The sequence below is a fragment of the Neovison vison genome, chromosome 3, assembly GCF_020171115.1.
Source record: "Neovison vison isolate M4711 chromosome 3, ASM_NN_V1, whole genome shotgun sequence".
In the NCBI taxonomy this organism is placed as follows: Eukaryota; Metazoa; Chordata; class Mammalia; order Carnivora; family Mustelidae; genus Neogale; species Neogale vison.
The window spans coordinates 131,430,108-131,456,099 of record NC_058093.1 but is presented as its reverse complement, the minus strand read 5'-3'; the positions used below and the strand labels follow the sequence as shown (position 1 = coordinate 131,456,099).

The following is a 25,992-nucleotide window of genomic DNA, read 5'->3' as shown; positions in this document are numbered from 1 at the left end:
ACCTCAACATGAGGCAGGAATCTATCAAAATCCTAGAGGAGAACATAGGCAGTAACCTCTTCAACACTGGCCACTATAACTTCTTTCAAGACATGTCTCCAAAGGCAAAGGAAAAAAACCAAAAATGAACTTTTGGGATTTCATCAAGATCAAAAGCTTCTGCACAACAAAGGAAACAGTCAACAAAACAAAGAGGCAACCCACGGAATGGGAGAAGATATTCGTAAATGACACTACAAAAGGCTAATATCCAAGATCTATAAAGAACTCCTCAAACTCAACACTCAAAAAACAGATTATCACGTCGAAAAATGGGCAGAAGACATGAACAGACACTTTTCCAAAGAAGACATATAAATGGCTAACAGACAGATGAAAAAATGTTCATCATTGTTAGCCATCAGGGAGATCCAAATCAAAACCACACTGAGATACCCCCTTACACCAGTTAGAATGGCCAAAATTAACAAGATAATAAACAACAAGTGTTGGAGAGGATGTGGAGAAAAGGCAACCTTCTTTATAGTATATTTTTAAATAAAATATATACTTTGTATCTCTGAAGACAATGAATATTTCTAAGGTAGAGATTATTGATAGAAAGCAAATAAGATAGAATGCATAATTGTGCAAGCCGCTGATGAATTTTTCTCAATGATACACACTCGGTGCACACAAAGCAAGAACCGAGCACCTTCTGCATATGGATTAGCTCCATAGGATGCATCGACGGCACAAAGAATGAAGGCTAGGAGGGTTGTTTAACCTTAAATTTACTATTTTTATGTCATGTTTATTTCCATGTAGAGATTTAAAGTTGTGCTAAATTATAAATTTATATTTTTTAAGATTTTATTTATTTTTATTAGAAAGAGAGTGCGGGAGCAGGGAGGAGAGGGAGAAGCAGGTTCCCCATTGAGCAGAGAGCCTGATGCAGAGCTCCATCTCAGGATCCCAGGATCACAATCTGAGGATGAAGGCAGTCGCTTAACCCATTGAGCCACCCGGTGGTCCCCCTCCTTTTGTTTTTAATTTTATTTATTTTCATTTGAGAGAGAGATAGTGAGAGATAGCGCATGAGTTGGGGGAGGGAGTAAATTTAAACATACAGATGTAATATGTAAACATCAACAGAAACTATTGTTATTAAACTAACAAGGGAATCATTCAAAAGTTTATAAATATCAGAATAGCATAATCCTTGGTATTTTTTTTATTATGTTACCACATTTTTGTCAATAGAATCATGTCAACAATCCTGTGAAAATTACACATATTAGTTAAAATGTCCTAGAATCATGAGACATGTCAGTAATTGAAAATTATCAATAGGACAGAGCATATATGATTCTTGCTTGGCTTCTCAAAACCTCCTGAGTCATACTTTCTATGTGGGCCACATTACTGTGTTTTCTTTTTCTTTTTTTTTTTTTTTTAAGATTTTATTTATTTATTTGACAGACCGAGATCACAAGTAGGCAGAGAGGCAGGCAGAGAGAGAGGAAGGGAAGCAGACTCCCTACTGAGCAGAGAGCCCGATGAGGGGCTCTATCCCAGGACCCTGAGATCATGACCTGAGCTGAAGATAGAGGCTTTAACCCACTGAGCCACCCAGGCGCCCCATTACTATGTTTTCCATCACACATTCCAACAGCCAGAAATGGGAGATTCTAAAATACACCATGACTGCATCTTCTTGGTTCAGTTCAACTGCCTTCACAGAGGACAGAAAGAAACTGCCTTAACAAAAGAACTCTGATAAAAGATAGTCACCAGTTAATCGTCTCCTGAATGTTAACCATCACAGCTTGTAGGCTATTTACCCTGTAATCTCTTTATTTTCTATCTTTAAAGTACTCTATTGTGGTATAGCAATAGTCTTTTAGAGCAATTTTAAGGGGCAGCAAGTCTTTGAGAACAATTTTCCATATTCAGAATTAAAACATGCTTCCCTCTTTTTAACAAAGGCTCTAACAGGATAAAAGCTTCATTCTAAAACCACAGGAATCATTCATTTTCTCTGCTTTGTGTTTGCCTTAAAATAAATGTTTCTTTCTTCCTTGTGAGAACCAAATGAGCTCTGATTTTTTTCCCACTTCATCTTTATGTTGACAACATGCTATTGTCAAAAAAAAAAAATCATCAGAAGAAAAGACCCTCCCCATCAAGCAATAACAGCAACAAAAGTTTATATGCCTTATTAAAAAATAATTCACATTTCTTAGGTGACTGGACTGTCTTTACTGAAAATTAATTTTCATTAACAAATATTTTAATCCTAAGAATTTGAGTGGTGAGAAGGGCCATTTATCTAATTTTCTATTCTTGTAGAGAAAACAACATTGTCCATATTCATTCTTTCTCCTATATGGTGAGTTTCAGCTCACTCTATGAAACTGTTCTGTTGGTCACTATCACATAAATTATGTCATTAAGGCAGGTGTATTTCAGACAAGGCAAGATTTCACTGAAACTTAGCAGAGTCCTACTAAATAATGAGTCAATGTAAAATCAAACAAAAAATTCAAAGACACTATCTGTAGCATGGGAATCATTACATATCACTATTATTAACATTGTCAAGAACATGAAGTGTCAGAGGTTTTACCCTACATGCGTGCTAACAAGTCAGCATGCCACAGCATCATGGACGTTGGCAGAAGATGCGAGACTCCTGAATCAGAGAATAAGGGTGTTTTATTACTCCCAGCAATACTATTAGCCAAAGTATCAGCATTTGTGTTGATTTCCTGAGTCCTGATTCTCACCAGGAGATGCAAAGAGGCTAAGATGACACTGACACATGAAGTAGGTTGTGTTATATGAGGAGAACCACAAGTTTAAGGAACCCAAATGTTTTATAATGGGCAACAATACAGCCTGAACTTTGAGCCAGAGACATCTTTATTGCAGATAAATAAATCTCTCCTTTCATCCAGAAGGAGGCAGAATCTCCATCTTCCAAGGCTGTTTGCTCTACAAATAGCCCTTAAAAGATAATCCAGGGTAAAGGCCATCAGGTCTCAGAAACAAACACAGAGAGATGCAAGAGACTCACAAACAACTATCTGCCAACAAACTTCCACTGCATAGGTCTTCTTTCTGCATAAATTAGTCCATTTGTTGTGGTCAGGGCATTACACTGAAGCCAAAAATAATCATATCCTTATTCTCATATTTATACCTAAAGCATATCTTTGACAATCACATTTCACTTTATATTATTATTATTTAAATTTTCATCTCAAAAAGGATTGTCATTTCCCCCCATCAGCCAGGGGGAGGGCATATAATTAAACTATTGTGATTCAACAGATAGTTATTGACCATCGCAGATATATCACAGATAATTATTGACCATCAAAGATGTACAAGGCAATACCTGAGCTATCTATACTGTGCTCTACCCTGCACAAGGGGGGAGCTGCTGCCTGCATTTTTCATGGTTTTATTCATTAATATTTATTGAGTGTCTGCTATGAGGTGGCATTTTCCAAGGCTCCAAAGACACAGAGGTAAATAAGCTTCCTTTCCTCAGATTCAGTGTAAGCTCCTAGAGGAGTCACAAAGATAGAGTAAGAGATGAGACAGAGATGTGCAGGTGCCGCTGAGGAAGCTCAGTGGATTGGCTCCCGACGCGGGCAGGTGAGATGGAGAGCAGGAATGTGTCAGTCTTCCTCCATGAATTCTGACACTAAAAATAGGAGTGAGCCTGATAGGAGTGGAGCACCAATGATTATAAGGGTGGACCTTCCCAGAGAGGAAGAAGCCCATGCTATGGTTTAGAAAGGCTGCTCTCTTTGAGAACTGCTGTTGGTTAGAATGGTAGAGCGGGGGTGTGAGAGAGAGACGAGGGAAACATGAAGCTAGAGCGGGAAGGACAGCTCCCATCACAAATGGTCCTTAGAGGAAGTTCCTATACATTTCACTTATATGTAGAAAGAGTTTAAGGGTAACAATCTGGTTAAAAGGGAATTCTGGAGGATTTGTCTTGAAACCATGTTTGTCGGCAAAAACAATGTTTTCACTAGATTTTTACTGGAGAGGAGTGGAACTGATGGATTTTATACATGGTAGTTAATTAAAGAGCTCCAGCATCATACCCTTGTCATCCTCATTGAGAACCTTAAGTACTATGCTAGGAAGTTTGCATTTATTCTTAAAAAAAAAAAATGTATGTAGGGGAGAGATCACCGCGTGTTCATAATCACTTTGGCAAAGGACACACTACATGACGGCATTGTCAGGGAGACCAGTTGGGTGGCTAGAGCCATAAACCTGGTGACAAATTCAAGATAGAGGTAGGAAGCATGAAGGATTTACTAGAGTTAAGAAGTTTTAAGGAGGTAGAACCAACAAGACGTGCTGAATGATGGTAGGAGGGGAGGTAGTGGACAAGCAAGGAGATGAGAATGGCTCCCAGGCCTTCAACATGGGCTTTCGGGTTGATGGGTGTCATTCACTGAGTACAGAAGGAAAGGGAAATCAGGTGGGGAAGAAGGATGGGTTCAGTTTTGAAATACTGCTTCTTAGTAATAGACAAGTTTTTGCTTCTTGTCATGGATGACAGGCCAAGTTGGAGAGGCACAAAGGTTTTCTTCATTCTAAAAGCCTCTCGTTCTCCGTCTATAGGTGGTAGAGAGGTTGGAGCGCTCAGATTTCCAGCTATTGGGCTCACCCACCCAAAAACCCCAGAGCAGCTAACCATTCCCCCCACCTACATTTTTTGGGGGGAAAAAACTCTTCCATTTATCAGAACTTAGTTGTTTAGTAAATTAAAAAGTACTCAGAAATGCATTTTAAATAAAAGGCAAACAAATCGAAACCTAATACAATGTATTGGGATTTCATCTATCCATCAGTGCAGTGACATTATCTGCACAAGTCTAGAGAAGTCACTGGAATGATCCTCATTTTACAGATAAAGAGGAACTAAGGCTTAAATTACTGAGTCAGGACTCAAAGTCAGATCCCCATGCCCTAGATTGTGTTCTTCAACATTTTCTTGTGTTCCCCATATAATCTGTCTACCAAATTTCTAAAAGGCCCTCTCTGTCGCATTCCTAAACCTGCTGGAAGTGCTTCAGTTTTCTGTGGTAAAGGTCTGCTCAAGTCTTCGGTCGTGTGAAGTCTGTAAGCCTGGCAGATATCAGCAATGCTGTGTCACATCTCTGCCCTGCCAGGCGTTTCTTTCCAGATGGGGATGAATACATTTCCTCTGCATCCAAACTTCTTGCTTCAGTTTCTTTCTGAGAATCACTTTTCTAATCCCTTTCTTATTCAAGGAAATAAAAGGGTCAGTACCAACTTCATAGGGGCAAATTTGTGTAATGCTAATGCCTTAATATCAATTACCTCCTAAAAGTAACATCCTGTGCTAGACACCTTAAATCCATCCTCTTATTAAATGCTTACATGTCAGCTGTCACAAGCTCATCTTAAAGGTGATGAAACTGAAGTTGATTGGGCGTGGCAAAGGACCCTGTCATGGCACCCCCAGCTGGAAGGTGACCAAGCCTGCATTCAAACCAAACGACTCCACAGCCACTCATGAGGGCTACTCATAATGACTTACAACTCAGCATAATCGTCTCAAATATTACACATATACTTCAAGGGAACCTCTTACACTGTTGGTGGGAATGTAAACGGATGCAGCCACTCTGAAAGACGGTATGGAGTTCCCTCAAAAAGTTGAAACTAGAGCTACCTGCACTGCGAGGTATTTAACCAAAGGATGCAAACATAGTGATTCAAAGGGGCACATGCACCCCAAGAGTTTATAGCAGCAATGTCTACAGTGGCCAAAATATAGAAAGAGCCCAGATGTCCATCAACAGATGAATGGATGAAGAAGATGTGGTAGAAATATATATGATGGAATATTACTTGGCCATCAAAAAGAATGAAGTCTTGTCATTTGCAACACTGTGGATAGAACTGGAGGGTATTATGCCAAGCAAAATAAGTTGGTCAGAGAAAAACAAGTATCATATGATTTCACTCATATGTGAAATTTAGGAGCCAAAACAGATGAACATAGGGGAAGGGAAGGAAAAATAAGATAAAAACAGAGAGGGTGACAAGCCATAAGACACTCTTAACTACAGGAGACAAGCTGGAGGTTGCTGGAGGGGAGGGGGATAGGAGGATGGGTAACTGGGGGATGGGCATTAAGGAGGTCACATGATGAAATGAGCAGTGGGTGTTATATGCAACTGATGAATCACAAAATTCTACCTCTGAAACTAATAATACATATATGTTAATTAAGTTGAATTTAAATTTTAAAAAAATCAAAAAAAATATACATATACTTGAAAATGTAATAAAGAAACAGGAGTACTGAGAACATGAAAACATAATAATGGCAAAGCAAACCCTTTTCATCTTTGGTGCCAGCAGTTGGTCTCTTCAATCTGTTTGAGAAGTGCTTTGAAAGAGAGAAAGAAAAAGGAGAAAAGGGAAAGGCAAGAATTCATTGTGAAGCACAAGTGTTCTCCTTTCTCTCCTGTCAGCATGCCCCAGATACCTTCTTTCCAGACTCCGTACAACTCCCGCGAGGCTCCTGCTGTTTGTTTCCAGTGTCACACTCTCCTCCATAAAAAGAGTCTTTCATTATCATTTATTGGATTTATGTTTGGACTAAGTTATCTGAAAGGAAAAAAATGATGTTTTTAAGTCAAGACATAGTTGCCTGAAGATCAAAATTGTCATCTTTGGACAACAGTGCTACCAACTTGAACTACTGATACCTGTATCCAACCAAAGCAAAGCAAATAGGGAATGTTCTCCCATTAGGCAGGTTTGTCTTAAGTAACAATAAAATTTCTGTTAGAATTGTTAGCTGAAAGAGTTTCTGACCCCTTCAAGCCCCCCCCCCACCACCAGTGCCATGATCCCACCGTGATCCAGGCTAATGTGGTAACTAACGTAACTGATGGCTAATAAAAGAGACCAGTACTACCTTCCTTTTTTTGGCAGAATCACATTAAAAGTGAGGCTCCACATGGACTGAATACTGTCATGTTTTGAAGGAGTTAAGTTCAGAATTTTATTCTTTTAGTATTGGTGTCAAAAAATGACAAGTGACCCTTTATTTTAACTTCAACTAGAAAAACCTCCAGATTGAAAACTATTTTCTACATCTTTCTACTATTTTGTATGCTTATTTTTTCCACTTACTTTTCAAGGCTTTATTTTCACATATAGTGTAGATAAGAATATAAAGTAATATGTTTCTCCAGAAAACTAGCTAAATTTCCCAGTAGCAGGTTTTGTGGGTTTTTTTTGTTTATTTTTTAATTTGATAGAATCACAGAGACTGCAGGTAGAGAGGCATAAAAGACTTAGACAAACATAAACCTTTTATGTCTTTGACTTAGCTAGGATTTAGAAAAATTTAATTTTTATATGACTTACTAATTTACATTAAGTCAATGTTATTAGTTATGTAAACATAAATGCTTTGCATCAAAATAGTCTTACATTCTGTGGCAGCAGTGAACATAGGGGAAATTTAGTAACACTAGCCAACGCATTGTTGTGGATGCAATCCAAGAACAATCCAGATGGTTTATTGATCATAACTTTCTAAGAGTTAGTATCCTATCCAATTAAGTGATTGTTAAATATAAAAACAACCAAACAAGAAACACTAAAGTTTCTGATTTTCACAATTATGACACGAAAGTCAAACAGATAAAGAGATAACGACTCTTGGGAAAAAATAGTGAGTATCCAATTCTTACAGTTAAGTAATATGAAATACAAATCAGATTATCCTGTGCTCCACTGAAAACCAAGATAACTGTGGAATTAAAGGGAGAAAAAAGGTATGAGACTTGCTTGCACCCTGGCCTCTGAGATACACGTTTGTTTGCAAAACCATGCCTTTTGCATTGACCATTGTACTAGCTGTAGGTAGAGTTAACCTTCTGGGGTCAATGAAGAGTTTTGCGCCAGGCAGCTTGAGTTCCAGCATCTGTGTCTGTGTCCCTGAAAAAAAGGAAGAGCACTGATCCTACAGGGCTAGCAGGTGGAGTAAACCAACGTAAGTGAAATGTCTGATGCTTCTTGGCACATTGTTAGTGCTCAATAAATTTTAATGACCAGAATCAGCCAGAGTCTGGCACTCAGTTTGGTGTGTCATTTGGTAAGTGAGAGGACTGGCCTTCGAGGCTGGACTCCCCATCACTCCCTGCTCTGCCTGTTCCTAGTGAAATTAGGGTACGCAACATGACACTATAAAATGCCAAGTATTCTAAATGGAAACTTTTTAGCCTTTTGACATTAGAACTTAATACGAAAAACAGCTGATCAAAATATATTTCCATCTCCTGTAAAGTGAGAATAAGATAAGAATATTTCATTCAAAATGGAAAGTAATGGGGTGCCTGGGTGGCTCAGTGGGTTAAGCCTCTGCCTTGGGTTCAGATGATAACCTCAGGGTCCTGGGATCAAGCCCTGCATCGGGCTCTCTGCTAGCAGGGAGCCTGCTTCCCCCTCTCTCTGCCTGCTTCTCTGCCTACTTGTGATCTTTCTCTCTCTCTGTGTCAAATAAATAGATAAAATCATTTTGAAAAAATGGAAACTAACAAGAAGATGATGGTTTTCATTGCTGCCTGTTGGATACAATGATAACACAATGCCTCATAAGGATTGCTCAATCTGCCCTAGAAGAGTAATTTGGACTTTTTGCAGCAGTTTCTCATAAAACAGAAGAGATAGCAACAGAATTCTTCCTTTGTCTTATACTCCTTGACTCCATCTTCATGAACCTCAGATCTCGTGTTCTCTATTTACCTGGATAGTGACAGTACTAATGCACACACATTGCAACAACTACTCTCCAGGAAGTGCCACTGGCCAGGCAACTGTCTAGGCTGCAGGTTTCTAGGCTCTGAAATTACTGCTTAGTTTATTGGTTGTGTAAGGCAGTACTTAGAAGATTGAATTTAATTATGTTAACAAATAGGTAGAACTTTCTCAATGAGACTGAAACTTCTCAACTCCCCCAGCACACCTAACTGTTCTGGTCTCAGTCTTCTCTACATCAGTACCCACAGTTTTCAACTCTCCTATTGGACCTGGAGGAATACTAATTAGTTGAAGAAAATGGGGAAAAATTAGAAGGAAGTCCTAGGAAATGTACGTAAAACCAAAGGCATCTTTTTATGTTTGTAGTAGACTTCCGTGAGAATTTTTTCTATCAGGGCTACATTCTATCCATCAAATGCGTTAGGATGCAAAAAGGGTTGAGAACAGGTACTCCACAGACCCATTGAGTATGATTTTGAACCACACATCTCATCCAGTCACTTACCTTATTAAAATCATTCAAAAGTTTCCTGTCACCGTAGAAAAAAAATCCAATCTGCTTAGTAGGATCTAACTGTCCGTGGCGCGTTCCCTCTCCATCTCCTAGGGTCATCTCCTACCACATGCCTTTTGGATTTTTGTATTCACTATTAGCATCATGAGGTCTGTAATCCATAATGGTGAGATATAAAGAGTTTGAAAGGCATGACAATTTGGGCATTGTGTTCTTAGACTCACAAAGGAAATATTTACAAATATAAGAAGATGAAATTCCATTTGTGGTTATTGGAATGTTTCCCAGATCTCTGAAAAATCAACCCAATCAGTTATTAGAAGGAAGAGCTCTACGCAAACTGCTACAGAGAAGGAGATTAAAAATCAGATCTTTGTCCATGCAGATGGCCAAAAGACACATGAGAGGATGCTCAACGTCACTCCTCATTAAGGAAATGCAAGTCAAAATCACAACGAGCTCTCTCACCTCCCACCTGTCAAAATGGCTAAAATCAACAATACAAGAAACAACAGGTGTTGGTGAAGGTATGGAGAAAAAGGAACCCACTTTCACTGTTGATGGGAAGGCACACTGGTACAGCCACTGTGGAAAACAGTACAGATATTTTTCAAAAAGTTAAAAGTAGAACTACTCTACAATCCAGCAACTGCACTACTAGGTTTTTATTTGAAGAATATAAAAATACTAATTTAAAGGAATACGTGCACCCTGGTGTTTATAACAGCACTATCTACAATAGCCAAATTATAGATGTGATATATATATATATATATATATATATATATGAAGTGTATACAAACACACACAGGCGTGCACACACACACATGCACACACACCAGGGAATATTACTCAGCCATAAAAAATGATGAACTCTCACCATTTGCAATGACAAGGATGGAGCTAGAGAGTATGATACTGAGCAAAAAAAAAAAAAAAATCAGAGAAAAGACAAATAACAAAATATTTCACTCATGTGGAATTTAAGAAACAAATGAGCAAAGAGTTAAAAGAGAGAGAGAGGCAAACCAAGAAACAGACTCTTAAGTATAGAGAGCAAACAGTTACCAGAAGGGAGGTGGAATGGGATTAAGGAAGCACTTGTGATGTTGTGTGGAAGTGCTGAATCACTATAATGTACACCGGAAACCAATATTATATCGTGTACTAACCAGAATTTAAGTAAAAACTTTGAAAAATAAATAAAACTTGGAATCTTTGTCAAGCACTAAGCAAATTTTTGATGCATATCTTCAAACTCATTTCAGAAGGCCTCAGAGCAAATGCAAGTTTAACCTTGTATCTATGGCAGAATAAGACTGCTGCATTATATGAAAACCTGGTCATAAATTTTAAACAGTTTCATTAACATTCCCCAGATCTAGTCTAACCATGTTGCAAACTTTCTCCTAGGTAAACTTATGTGATGTTCAGTAAATTTCTCTGTAACATTTCTATTGTAACTCAAATCTCTAAGTATATGTATAGGGAAGTCTCATTGTCATACAAAAGTTTCTTTGCATTAGTTTAAATTTTTTAGGAAAGAATTATAGCAAATAAAATGTTCCATTTTCTCCCTAAAACATTATCTGAGGGACAGTCAGCTGATGTGTATTCTAGTAATTGATTTGTAGATTAATGTGGATTTTCAGTAAATTTATTAAAATTCCTCAGATTATAGTTCTGGAGATCTCTACATGAACTGGAGTACTCTACTTCATGGTCTTAAATGGCTCCTCGATTGCTTAAACTATCTACAAATACTGTGTTTAAAATGAAAACAAAGATATAGCTATATATAATTTTATTAACATATTTTAAATGTTATAAATGAACCTTTAAAAATAGCAATAAAATGTTGTTGGTCAACATTAATGAATTTTCATTCCAAATAATTTCTACCCTTTGTACTGTCTTTCAGCTTAGATTATATGTTAATATTTACCATTTTATTGGCTGCTACAGATTACTTCTAAATTCCGCAATTACTCAGATGAATTCTGCTAATAGTGAAGAGTTCAGCTAAGTTTTTCCAAGGGATTACAGTTGTAGAAAATTAATATTCCAATAGGTAAGTAGAACACAAGAGAAATTAAATGCAAGCAGTAGGAATAAATGGATGCTACATCAACTGGAATAATAGATCTAAGGCTGTTTTAATTCTAGAAATAGGTAATATAAATGTAATTCTGTATGAATCAAATCAAACTATCTTTAAGGCAAATTAAGGTATTATAAACTACATTATGTCTGATTTTTTTCAGCATTAGAATGTGGTTAATAACCCATTGGTAGGCTGAGTACTACATAACATTAAAAAATAAGCATTTTTCCCATTCAAAAATTTCTGAGTTTTAAAGATTTGCATAAAAAATATTTAGATGTCCACTTATGAAGTAAACAGAAAAGACCCATAGTTTTGGTGCTGAGCGTGCCATCATTAAAAACAATACATGCGCAAGTGCATATTTTTAAAAGGAGAACAAGGGAGAGAAAGGAAAAGGAGTAGAAAAGCTTTTGCAAATTAAAATTAGAGTAGTGGAATTTTTTATTACTTAGGAAACTTGGAAGATGAGGTTAAGCAAATCTCAAATCTCCACAAGGTAAAGCAACAAAAAAGAGTGTGAAAATAGAACACACTGGAGAATTACAAGATCTGTCCAGAACATATAAATAAAGATGATTTGGGAAAGGAACACAGTGTTGGGAGAGAGCGTGCACACAAAGAAGATGGTGAAAAGGTAATAATTAACAAAAAATTATAATAACTCAGAAATATTTCCCAGAAAATTAGAAACCATGGATCCTTGATTTAAAAAACTCATAAAGCCTGAAAAAAAGACTTGAAGCAAGACTCGTCATCATGACGCTGTTAAGACTAGGAATAGAGAAGTTCCTGATAATTCCAGAGGACAAAACAGGTGACAGAGGACCAACACCAGACACTGTTGCAAACACTTTCTCACCACCTCAGCAGCAAGTTGCTGTGATGACCAAATGAGCTAATGACACCTCGTGTGCATGGATGTGCACACGTGTGCATGCGTGTGCACATGTGTATGGTATAATACCATGTTCTTGGGGTAGTAGCCTGACACCAACGCCATACAGTCTTATATAAAGTTATTACTATTAATTAATCTAAAACACGATTCTGATCTATTATGATTGCCATTACACACTTGAGGAATCAACAGGACAAAGAAGTGACATCTCTCCAGTTGTCCCCCAACTAGTAAGGGATGAAGCTGGGACCCAAACCCGAGCAGTATTCCTTCAAGGCTAATGCTATAAACCATCACACAATACAGGCCTCCTTAACCTAGGCCATGCATGAAGAGAGATTCCCAATAAATCAAAGAGCCGAAGACAGCATAAGAAATTATGAAAATATATGTATAAAACAGATTATAAGAAAATATTTTAATAAACTGTGACAAGGGGAGATTTACCAAGACACAAAACTCAGAAAACACAAAGTCGGATTTGGCTTCAAAAAAATTAAACACTTCATTTAGCTAAAGGAAATTAGCTAAATAACAAGATGCAGTTTTTCAACTTGGAAACATCCTTCAACTTGAAAAAAAGTAAAAGGCTAATAATATCCAGATCTTACTAACGTTAAGAAAATACTTTTTTACCCTCTATGTGGGAGTGTAAATGAGTGCAATGCAAATTGACAGTTTATTTCAGAAACTTAATGGCATAAATCAACCATTAAACTTTTAATTTTTTTTTTTGGCAATGTGAAGGGTGAGAGATGACATGTGCTATTTAATCATTTTATGTAATCTTAAACTGAATTACATAACTTTACTAACATGTACAAATACCTCCTCGAGAAAATGTTAAGGATATAATAATTCCCAGCAAAGTACTAAGCGTCACCTCCCTCATCTTAAGTTAATATGTCCTCATCCATTTCACTGATGACGGCTTGCTCTGCACTGACCTGTGTCCCCCCAAAATTTATGGATTGGAGCCCTAACCTCAAATGTGACTGTATTTGGAAATAGGACCGTTAGGGACGTAGTTAAGGTTCAGTGAGGTCATAAGTGTGGGGCCCTGATCCTACAGGATTGGGTTCCTCAGAAGAAGAGGAGAAAGAGACCACAGGAAAGCACAGAGAAGAACCCGGGTCAGGACTCGGGCAGAGAGCAGCCAAGGACAGCGTCCTCCCCAGAAACCAACCCCGCTCACGCCTGGATTTAGGCCTTCCGGCCTCCAGAACTGTGAAAACATCGTTTCTCTGGTTCAGGCCCCCGGTCTGAGGTACTTTGTTAGGCCAGCCTGAGTTGATGAAGGCACAGCTTGAGTTGTTTTCGTTCTTTGTCGACATAGGAACTCCATTCACATCTGTCGGGATTGAGTCGTGACGGTTGGTATTTCTGCTTTGAAGCTTTGCTGTATCCTCCACTAAACAGATGTTGAAAAAGTTCTGTGAGGAAACCAAGAATGGAGTGGTGGTGGCCGTGGGGCTGGGGGGAGGGGGACATGGAGAGATGTCAGCCAAGGAAACGAATGTTCACTTGTGAGAGGAATGCCTTCGAGGCTCCAGGGTAGAGCTTGGGGACAACAGGTAGGAAAACGGTGTGTGTGCTTGACAGCTGCCGAGAGTAGATCTTCAACATTCTCACCGCACACGCGAACACGGAATGAGGCCTCTGAGGTGATGGGTGTGGTAATGATCCTGATGACCGTTCCACAGTGTACCCCGTGTACGTGTATATCAAGTCATCACCTTGTGCCCTCGCCATATATACAAGCACATCTCTCAATTGTACCTCAACTTTTCAAAGTAAAAGGTAAAAAAATAACAAGAGCAGAAAAATCCATGTGTCCAAATAAAAAAAAAAAAAATTAAGAGACAACAAAATACCAAAAAAGAGAGAAAGAGAGAGTTCTGTGAGGAAATGTAGCAAAATGTCAGCCAGGTTTTGGCTTCGGTTTCCAGACCTAGGTCTGCCTCTCTGCCCCTCCGCTTGTCAGCTGTGCCAGTCGGTCAACACCTGTGGGCTTCAATTTGCTTTTCCCCACCGGGAGAATAAGGATATGCAATTTCACATCATAGAACTGATATGAGGATTTTTTAAAATGATATTTCTATGGGATGCCTGGGTGGCTCAGTGGGTTAAGCTTCTGCGTTCGGCTCAGGTCATGATCTCAGGGTCCTGGAATCAAGCCCTGCTCAGCAGGAATTCTGCTTCTCCCTCTCCCTCTGTCCCTCCCTCCTTCCCCTCACTCATGCTCTCTCTCTCTTTCAAATAAATGAATAAAATCTTTCAGGGTGCTCCTGAGTGTCAGCCCTTTGTGGCTAAAGTGACTTCGCCTTCCTTGTCCTGTGGTGTTTAAGTTTCTGGACCTGACAGGAGTCGCATCATTTTGTTAGAATAAGCAAATATTCTCAGGGTCTCAATATCCGATATATTTCCTTCTCTATGGAATGGAACTGTGTTCTTCCATCTGGGGGTCGTGCCCGTAGCATGGGTAGGGGGATGTCATGAAGTGTCATTCCACAGAATACTTCCAAATGCCAGGGAAATATGGGGTTTTTTCCCAGCTTATCAATATTTCCTGAAAATATGGGTGGAAAATATTATTTTAAGACAAATATGAATATACACTGCAATAGAAACAAAAATGTAAAGAGACTTTTAAGATAGACCAGTAGCCATTAGCAAATTTGTTGCTTTTAAGTTTCAGAATTCCCCACATTCCCCATGTACGTATTCAGCTCATTTTTCTTTAGGGGATGATCTGGAGGGAAAGTGTAGGAAGAATTTAAATAGAGTCTCTGTTTAGTGGTGTGAACAGTCTATTCTAGCAAGTGTTTAATTGAAGCCACAAAGTTGATTTCTGTTCTGTTTTCATCAACAGTGCCAACGGGCATAATTTAAATAAATGTGGGGAAAATGCTTAATTATTTCTCTCTCTTCTCCTCTTACTCATTGTTGACATAATCAAAAAGTACTCATTAAGTCTTCATCTGTACAGTTCTGATTGAGGTATGCTATTTTTGTGATAAGCATTAAATAGCATCATCTGTTAATTGTCTGTGAAGAAATGGTTGAAGTAAAAAAATAATTTAATTTCCAGTTAGACTAGAAATTGTTCATAGAGGAGCCGATGAAAGTAATGTTGCCCTTGAAGGAGAATAATGTTCAAAGCCCAGCACAGTGAGGGGCCACCGCTGACCCAGGGGAGAAAGCGTAGACATTGAACAAGAACACATAAAAAAGAATCTGGGCCCACTGGGCAGAGACAGAAAGGAGAAAACTAGCATCTGCTGGGTACCTCCAAGTTCCAGGCTTCTTCCCAGGTGGTGGTTCACCCAATCCTCAAAACACAGGGAGCACAGGGCAGTTGTGGTTGACATGATGTCCACAGCTCTCTTCTCAGCCCCGTTGGTGCCCTGCCGGATCTTGGAAAGCACGGGTTGTGTGCATCCTTCTTTCGTGTTTCTGTTTGTCTCCCCATGATCAACCACCATTCCCGAAGCAGCCTGTGAACCACTTATGAAGGCAGGGACTGGGCTTCCCATTCCCATGTCTCGCCTGTGGGGTGTTGAACTGTATTAGCTCATGTTTGACAAAGAGCAGTTGTATGACTGAATTTTCACACTCAAGATTCTAGGGTCAAACACTCAGTGTGCCAGACTCTTCCCGAATCCACAACTTACAAGCCTTCGTTTTTAGCCCACAAGAAGTGCAAACTAAGGGTGATCCCTGATACTGCTCTCTTTTGGGTATTTCTCATTCGTTTTTTAAATAAGATCAAACTGAGGCCAGGAGCACTGTCTTAATATTAGAATTTCTGGCTGGTTTATGCTGATAAACGCCTGCAGCTCCACTTGTAAGAACGTGAATTATCGTCTGGGAAGTCAATGGTGAGATAAGGAGGCAAAACTATTAAAATGTTTAAGTGATTTTTTTTTCATATCACATTACTCTCTCAGAACTTTGTTGCATAAGTACCATGTGGAAATGCCACCTTCTTCAGGAGGGCCTCTCTGACCGTCCCATCTAGGTGACCTTGCTGGTCACCTCTCTCTTCACTATGGTGTAACATGTCTGAATTCAGTTACAACGCATTGGTTTCAGAATCAAACGAGTCGTACAGCACCACTCATGTCATCCAGAATTTGCAGCTAAGAGACAAAGCGAGGTTTACGAGGTTATTACTCCTACAAGGAGGAGAAGCAGCGTGCGGATCTGGTCTGTTAGCTCTGAGTTCCCACCCCTGACTTCACCCTAGGTCCCCTCACTTCTCTACTTTTCTGACTCTTCCCAGATCCAGTGTTCCTCCTTGCAGCATCAGGGTCCTACAGGATAGAGAAGACACAACCGGATGGGAATTTAAAAGACTTTAAATGACTATTTACCTGGGAGGGAAGGGAAGGGATGGAACCAACAAGGAATTGTGAAGGACGGACAACAGCGGGCAGCCTTCCTACCTGCAGAGGCAAAGAGCAAAGAGAGGAAATGTGGTTAGGGTGCCCTGGGAGAGGCAGGGCGGAGAGCAGAAAGGTCCAGAAGCTCAGAAGGAGGCGGGGGCTGGCCAAACAGGAGCTGCCGGAGGAGGGCAAGGCAAAGAGGAAATGACCACATCTCCCTCCTCCCCTAATCTGCTCTCGGGGAGACTTAATCTACAAGGGAATTAGGCCAACAGTGAATTAAAGTGATTTTTATGTAAAAAGCAAGATTTCACTCTCACAGTTTTTTAACCTTAAGTGGTTCTACCAGTTCAATTAGCCTTTTATTACCCAATTCATTTGCATTTCTCCCTGGACCCCAAGCTCCCGACACTGCACGGATGTTTTCCAAGTCACCACACTCACCTGATGATGAAACTGGCTTTAGGCGTGTGACCTCATGGAGGAGAAGGTCGAGATGTTCGTCATCTCTGTGCGAGTGGACTGTCCGGCCTCCATCCCTCCTGACAGAGACCAGAAACATTGCCAAGCAGGCTCGAAACATCTTCTCGTTTGGCTGAAACAGACATTCTGGAAGGACCGAGCACACCAGATCCAGTGTCCTCTGCTCACTAAGCTCAGTCTCAAGCACGAAGAACAATCAATTCCTGGTTAAGAAAAGGTTGCGGAGGCCCCGGATAAGGGTGACGTTTTGTCCCTCTGTTGTCGGCGCTCTGACGAGCTCCTCGGTGGTCGCTTCTGTTTCCGTTTGCAGTAGACAAATGTTTCGTTTCAGGGATGCATCCGAACTCCCAGAAGCATAGATAGAATTCTCCTTCAATCTATTTTCTAGACGATTCAACTTTCTGGCCACTTTAGTGACCATGAAGGTTTATTGTTTCGGTTAATCATATCACCAAGTGGGTTCAGTTACTCCCAGACCCGACAGGAGAAGTCGGGGCCTTGATGTCTCCAATTGCAAAAGCTCTTCTTGCTAATTGGTGGTTACTGGCTGGGATACAGTGTCATTTCCCTGCTCAAAAAAGGTTTTAAGAAAGTATGTAATTTGCTTTTGTGTGCCGAAAGGGAGTACAGAAGAAAAGAATGCAGCTCACAGGCTCTCCATCAAAAACAGCTTTTATTTTTTCAGAAAAGCTTTTCCGCTTGCGTTCCAATAGCTGGAGGCTACTAGAAGTCTGAGATCTCTAGAAAGCGTACCCAGCTCCCTGGCACCCAAATGTTTGACAAGACACCCTTGCAACTCTTGCGCCCTGAATACATTTTTAACTGCAAGAGGACTAAAGCGCCAGAGCTGTCCGCGTCCCGCCCCGTGTCCTTACCTGGAGCTCTCTTGGGAGGATGTGTGGGCCTCGGCCTCGTTAGCTTGTTGCAGGTTTGGGTTTGGGTTTTTTCAGTCTCTCCCGTCGCTTCCCTGGATGTCTCTGAGCGCACCTCTCCTTCCTTCCCTCCTCGCAGGCCACGGGTTCGGCTCCTCGAAGATGTCGCGCGCCCAGACGTTCCCCAGCTACGCGTCGGAGCAGAGCGACGAGACGCAGGCGCTGTCCCGGGCGGGCAGCTACGGCTTCAGCTCCAGCTCCAGCCTCATTCAGTGACCGTCGGGGACGGCCCGGCGCCGCCGCCCGGAGCCAGCCTGTCCGCACCTGCCGCGGGGGCCGCTGCCCCTCCGCCTCCCGGAACGCCCGTCGCGGCTGAACCGCGAGCGGGGCGCGCCTCGCCCCGCGCCCAGGGGCACGTCCCAGACTGGAGCTCTGCTTCCTCGACTCTGTGGCTAAGTCTTTCTTTATTGAGTTTCTTGGGGGTTGGGGGTGGGGAATCTATGTTTTACAAAAATAAGACTCCAAATCGTAGCTACAGTCATTTACATGAAATTCTTTGGTTCTGGGCACCGTGGAAAGTGGCCCACACCGGGTGGTGCCCGGGGAGGGGGGGGTGGGGGCGGGGGTGGGCGGGACCCCGTCCTCGTCCTGGTGGCTCAGCCGTCCTGTCCCGTGGCGGGGTCTGTCCTGAGACATAACGTCACCCACCGCAAGCTGTGTGGCATGGAAGGTTCGGATGGAGACACATCCAGCAAGGTCGACAAATGGCATCTTGACTCTCCATATAGCTAAGCCCCAGTGACAATCTTGACTCTCCGTATAAATAAGCCCCAGTGACAATGAAGGGAACCCGAGACCTAGAACGCACTGCTGAGCGGGGTCTTGGAGCTCTGCGTGTGTGCGCGTGCGTGTGCGCGTGCGTGTGCGTGCGTGCGTGTGCGTGTGCGCATGCGTGTGCGCGTCGGTAGACAAACAGATACGGAGACCGCCGTATCCGTCTGTGTCTGACAAGTGCACACCAGATGTGCGCTGAGGGGGACAGGCTATGCTCACTCACATTGTTGAAAACTGTAATTCGGTGCATTAAGATTGTTATGTTGAATCGCTATTTTTAAAATAGTGCTGTAAACAAAAAAAAAGGCTTCTTATTAGCAAAGTATTTACGTAGTCAAGTCTGCTCCTCTGACAAGTATGAATGAACATGTGAGAAGGGGGGACGGGCTCGAAAAGGAAAACCAGAGAACCGCTCTAGCTGTCCCACACGTCGTGCCGCCGCGCGTCCTTCTGGTTAGTGTCCCCTTGGTGACAACGTGTGTCTCCTTGGCCATCCCTCTGAGCTATGTGAGGGAGATTGGCTGTGATCGCCCACCTGCCTCCATTTACTCTCAAGTAAAAAAAAAAGATTTTAAATGGGAAACCGTTTTTTTTAAGAAAGAGGTGGATATGATACCCAGAAAGAACTCAGCTGTTTTACCGTCGGGAGAACCATGGGCACAGGATCGTAGATGTTAATTATTTAAGATTTTATAGATGCCATGCTCAAAAGCCACTGGGTACTTGTGATTTAGTGTGTAACCAGAATTTTCTAGGCTTTCCTTTCTTTTTAATGGGCAAGGTTGGCTGGGATTGTAAGAGAAAACGGATCGAGTATAATTTTTTTCATCTCTGACATTCATGACCTACCAAGTTTAGACCTACCAAGTTTAAAGGGAAGCGAGTGATTGGCTTTCACGTGATCTAAAGAATTTGGATCATTTATTTAGGGTCAGCAAAGATATTTTTGTCCTTCATTTTGAAGTTAATTCAAGTAAAAATAAAAATCCTTCTGCCCAACTTACCTGGAGCCACGTGCCTACGACGGGGAGCCCGCAAACACCACAAGTGGAGTATCAAGTGCAGTGAGCCCAGATCACCGAAGAGAAAAGCCTGATTGGTTTTTTCTTAAGAGCAACATTCTTTGAACTGTTGAACTTTGTCTGTTGAAGCGGTACCTGTCTTGCTGATCTATAATAAGACTTTTTCTTTCTTATCTCTATCCATAGCTTGAATGCAGATTGCACATACATTTCAGAGAATTACTACTGAGTAGAAATGGTTCTGGGTCCCTCCTACATGTATTTACGCTTAGAGCACCTACCTAGCCTCTCTGAATCTCCACGATAAGTATGAACACCCCATCAAGATGCTAATCATAAGAGTTCACGTGGCTATGAAAAATAATTATCTTAAGCTTTCAGGGATAAAAAAAAAATGACTCGAACTCTCTGTGCTGTGAAATTTGCTGACACAGCAGAAAAGCGGATGCCGGGTTCCTGATGATGACCCAGCCTTCCCTAAGATCCCAGCTGGCAGGGTCACACGCCTCTGAATCACTGAGCGCCTAGGCATTTGCTTCCAAAATGCCCTTTGTAAACCACAGCAGAGGAGCCCCCCGCTGAGACCATCCGCGCACAGCTCCTGGTGGGGCCACACTCAGAGCAAGCCTCTCGGCGGCTCACTCGGTCGAGCTCTGCTTAGAGACCACAGTTTCTACACGGGACTTGTGGGGAAAGGGCCTCAGGGGTCCTGGTTCATGTCTCAGCTTCATGAATGTGCGAGAAGCACAGACAGCTAGTCCGAGGTGGGGGGGATCCTGCTAATCAGATGAGTCTGCTCTTGTGTCTGGCGGAAGACACGATGCCTGCCTGAAATTGCTTCCAGAACACCATTCGCTTGTGATCATTACCCGTGAGCATAAATGAGGAGATACCAAAGATCAGGCAAATCTTGGGCCAGGTCATTCTGAAAATGAGGTCATTACAAAAGTGTGTGAGAGAAATTTCCTTCCCAAGTCTTTCACCCAATCTCATCCCAACAAGGATGATGCTATAAAGTCTCTCCTGGTACATTTTTGGAGATTTATTCTAGCATATGCCCCCATCTGTACTAATAATTGTAGCTCAGATAAAATTGCTAACCGAACAGATAGGAGAATTGATATTAGCCTAATATACTTGACATGAGGCAGTGTGCATGGTAATAAAAATGATGAGCAAATAAATCTTCTACAAAAACCAAAGATGAAAGAAAAGTTACCATCCCATTCTCCTGGAACTTCATAAAACCAATTTCACTGGAACAATTAGAATGAACATAGACACATAGTCAACGCACTCAAGCTCATAGGTTTTTGACTAAAGATACCTCTACACTTTGCAAGTCATTTTTCGCCCTCAGAAATTGTATCATATCTTTCTTGCTATTGGGAATTCTCTGAACCAAAGACATCCTTCGGCTCCTTCTAAAAGTGACTCACTTGGGGTTCCCAACCATATTTAAGTAGGGGAGTGAAGATGGTTACAGTTTCCGCATTGGGTTGGAAGAGAGCAGTGGTGAGGGACCTTGATCCAAGTAACGAAGGCTCTTCTGAGAGCAGAGAAAGCCTGGACGGTGTACACGGTTTTCACGAAAAGGTGACACGGCGGGAGGGGGAGAGGTTATTTCTTATATCCCCAAATTTTCTTCTGAAAATATTAATCGTTGCACCTGTGACCAATACCTGACCTTATCTTTGAAGTGTTTAAAAGTATAAAATAAGCTTGACCCAGTCGTTTACCATACTGGTGGGGGAAAAAGAAAACACATTCTTTGCTTTTTTGTTGAATGAGTAATAGGCACTCAGAACTAACTTATTTATGCAGGTCACTGATATTTATGAATCAATAGGTTCTGCCACTGCCACAATATGAACTTAATGAAACAAGAAATGTATATTTACTTATGTACTAGGGAAGATACCATTTGATGGAGCATGTGAAATAAACTATTTATTAAAAGTAAACCTCACTTTTTTTTCACCAAGTAGTAACTAGAGTACTAGTCCTAGTATCTTGTACAATTTTTCTCTGTCTTCATTGGGCAATTATGTTTGAATATCATTTATCACCTATAAAATGGTCAACCACTAATCCCTTCTGTCCAATATAGAAACAGTGGACTGGTAAATAACATTACACTGTTAATAGTTTTTACAGATCCAATTTATTTACTGCATGTGGTATATTTAGAGTAGAAATTAAAAACATAAAAATTTATGTCTGCCCCTCGTTCTTCAGCCAATATCTGAGAAAACTTCGTAAAAAAGCATGAGTACCCTAACTCCTAGATTATTTGAGCCACTTACTGAAATCAACCATTAATGCTACGGTGAAAACAAGCTAAGCAAATTATATTCTTATAAAAAAATTTGTAGTCCAGTTTTGATGATTATACCACAGCACAGTAAATAGGCAATATACATATAGTGATGCTAAGCTTTAGGCCTTTAACACATTGTCTTATAACAAATATTGTACTAAAAACTGCTCAAGGTGAAAACGATACACTTTTCTCCAGTTCTATGAACATATCATGTCCATCGGTTATCTGGAAATTTCAAATTGCTCTATCAGTCACATACCATACTTTACAACTCCTCAGCCTTGGCCTTCTTCAAATAGATAAAAATTGGCCTCTCTATTTCCATTAATATAATACTAGGCGATGTGCCACACAGATGAATTTCTGGCCTATGAAATGTATGGAGAACAATAGCCCATGGAGGGTGCAGAGAAGGAGCAAGGGACCTACTCAGGAGGGCAGCAATTTAGATAGAATTATAAAGACTCCAGTGAAATGTCCAAAGTAGCACTAAGACCCTATTTTCTTGACACTCTAACCTCAGTTTCATATCACAGAGTTGGTCTTCTTGACCAGCTTCACCTGGTACCCAGCATGCAACTGAAAGAAGACAACAGTTGCGCCATGTTTTGAAGTGACCACAAGAAGACAACACATAACCAATAAGTATGCTTCCTCGGGTTTAGTGAAAATTTTTGAACATGAAGGAGTATGTAACGAAATCCCCATGGTAAAGTGTCTCTTGGGTAACCCAAGGATTACTTTTGTATGGTCAACTTCATTTGAGTTTCAAAATGAAGGCATGTTATCTGTGACCCTGGGCTGAGGGCTAAGTATATCATTAGAGAGCCACAGCCCCATGTGTGCATTCTCTGTGAATGTATTTGTAAAACTAGCCCGCCTTTTTCTCCCTGAAACTATCACAAGTCCTTACTTTCTTACTCAAGAATGTGAATCTTTGTTGGATCACTTCTCCAATTATTACAACTTGTTGAGGCAGTAGCTAGTTTACAGACTCTCATGGAAGTATCCTGAGATGTTGGGCACATTTTCTAGATGGGCAGGATGCCAGCTAGCTCTGGAAGCAATTGTGTGGAATAAAGGTCCCACTTCACGTTCTCCTCAGGAGGAAACCCAAGCCCATGAATGTTGTCATTAATTCAAGGCAGAGAAACAGTCAGGAGCAGTTGTGACCCGTTCCAGGCTCCTGGGCCAGAGCTAATTTCCTTGGCTCCATCTTGTGTCCTATTTAGATGCAGTGGGGGTTGAGAAATGCCACACGGCCTCTAAGTTAATGGGCCCTTGCATAACATTTGAGTGTCTCCTCAGGTTTTTCCGATGTTCTAACCGTTCCTGGACTCATCACTAACTGTGTCAGTAGAGAGGCTTTATGAGACAACTCATTAAACCTGTAGGTCATGAATGATTGGCATAAATTCTATTCTTCTTACAATTGTCACCAGTTCTTCGCTGGAAATTCAAACTTATTCTAAGGTGATAGTCAAACTAAAAAAAAAAAAGTGGGTATGGTTTGCATTCCTACTGATTCATCATATTGTAATCATGATTATGATTTTATTCTTATTTTATCTCCCTGTAGTAATTTGGCTTAATTCTTTATGGAGTTTGTCACAATGTGTTTAGAGAATAACTTCGGGCTCACATTTTGTTTCTTGTGAACTTCAAAAATCTTCCATTTTCAGTTGGAATTGGGAAATTCCCCTTTTTTAACAATAAAATAGCTTACATATGAAGTTTTTTAATACACTTCAGGAGACAATTATTTAAATTAACTGAAGCCTAGATAAATAAGAAATCAGTTAAAGTTACCAAGTAGTATGAAAACCACATTTTACTCACTATTTTCAAATACTTTTCCCTAGTTTATGATTTTAATATCATGTAAACATTTAAAGGAGAGGAAAAGTACATTTGTCAGAGAAATATTATAATTTCCTTCTAATAATTCTGTTTAAAAAGTTTTTATTTTGCCTCCTCTTCTATGCCTACTACCCTATATTCCGTATTCCAATTTTAAGAAGAATGAATAATTTTAAATTTTTTAATAATTATTTGGGGCTAGTTTTAATTGTTGATACAATTCACTTTCTCTGTCTGTTCTCTACTGTTGGGATGATTTTAGACTGAAAGAGAGCATAAAATCAGCCCTTTTTGTAGACAGAGAATACTGCACTCAGCGGAACAGGGGTCTACCGTGACCAGGCCATGCTGTTCATATTGGGATCTGACTGCTACCTTCATTCACTCAAGAGAGCTATAGTTTCAGAAGACTTGTTTATTTTTTGGAAATCTGAAATTTAAAAGCCTAAGTTCAGGAAGAGAAGATTGAAATCATGACTTAGTTTTTTTTTCTTTTTTTATTTCCAAAAGTAACTACAGATTTTCTCTCAAAAACAATGTAAGAGGGTTTCTATGGTGTTCCAGTATTGTTAACTATTTGACAAATGGGCTGAAAGGCAGGGAAAATGAAGACTAGAATGGCAACAACATCTTGTTCTATATAAATCAAAAATTAGCATGGCATAGGTCAATATGAAATCATGTGACTAATCAAATTCAGACTTATGTATCTACTGCATAATTCAAAGACCAATGCTTATTCTTATATATATATGTGTGTGTGTGTGTGTGTGTGTGTGTGTATCAGTGGGTTCAATGGGGGAAAGGAAGCTTTCAATTTTTGTGAAGACTGAAAATAGAGAATAGAGATTCCTTCCAGTTATGGGGCACTCTATATTACTTTGGTAATAACAGGCAGAATATAAATCACAACAATGAATCCAAATACTCCCTGACAATAAATGAGCATAAAAACCGGTATCATCTTTGTGGCAGATGAGAGAACCAGGACCTGCAGGAGCCCCCTTGTACCTTCTCTGCACTAAACCCTAACACCACACACTCACACACACACACGCACACATGCACACACACATACACTTTTTTTTACTTTTGACCTACTCTGTATGTGTTACATTTGTTACCTTTTTCCTAGGTCCACCCAGAATTATCCCACTTTTCAAAATCCTTATCCTTATGAATCTTCAAAATATATTATGTGCTGTATGTTTGCTTTCTGTAAATTCTTTTAAATTAATTTATATATACTTTGTGAAGTCTTCTACTGTAAAGGGATGTCATTTGTCATTGATTAAATATAATGTTTATGATTATTTTGATAAAAATAACTTTGGATGCTAGGCCCTTGTTAAGAAATAAAATATCCATTACCCAGTTTGCTTCTACTGAAAATCATATGATTTGACTTTATTTTTCATCACAATCTACTCTGGATAAATAACAGTTTGGGGACGTCTGTACTTAAATACTAGTTGAGCCACCTTTTGGAATGGGATGCAAAGAACAGCTGTCCCTAGAACCTAAATGTGAATTTCTGGCGGAACATAAACTATTATAAAAATGAGGCAATAATAAAATTAGGAAATTAAATTATTTTTAAATCTGTCCGTGTGATTTTTCCCCCTTGGTAAAAGCACATGAAATACATAATATAAGAATTATCTTCTTCTGAATTCATAGTTTCTGTATCTCAATCCTTGGTAGATACACCTAATGAATTGTTGTTAATGTCTTCCTCATAATTCTAAGAAATTTGCAGTTGATATGGCTACAAGGAGGGTGACTTATAGTAATTTAAGTAATGCTCCATTACTGAAAAAAAGCAGTCCAGAAATACGGCTTTACACCAAAACTTTGCATGATTGAGATTT

General features: G+C 40.2%; 1 protein-coding gene across 1 annotated transcript in view; it reads left to right on the top strand.

Annotated features, from left to right (window-relative positions):
• Window positions 1-18,676, top strand: part of DOK6 (docking protein 6) — a 372,760-nt gene extending 354,084 nt beyond the window's left edge. The window contains exon 8 of the mRNA XM_044242827.1: window positions 18,222-18,676. Coding sequence (XP_044098762.1) covers window positions 18,222-18,358 — 137 coding nt within the window. The 3' untranslated portion in view covers window positions 18,359-18,676. The remainder of the gene's footprint in view (window positions 1-18,221) is intronic.
• Window positions 18,677-25,992: the final 7,316 nt, after the last annotated feature.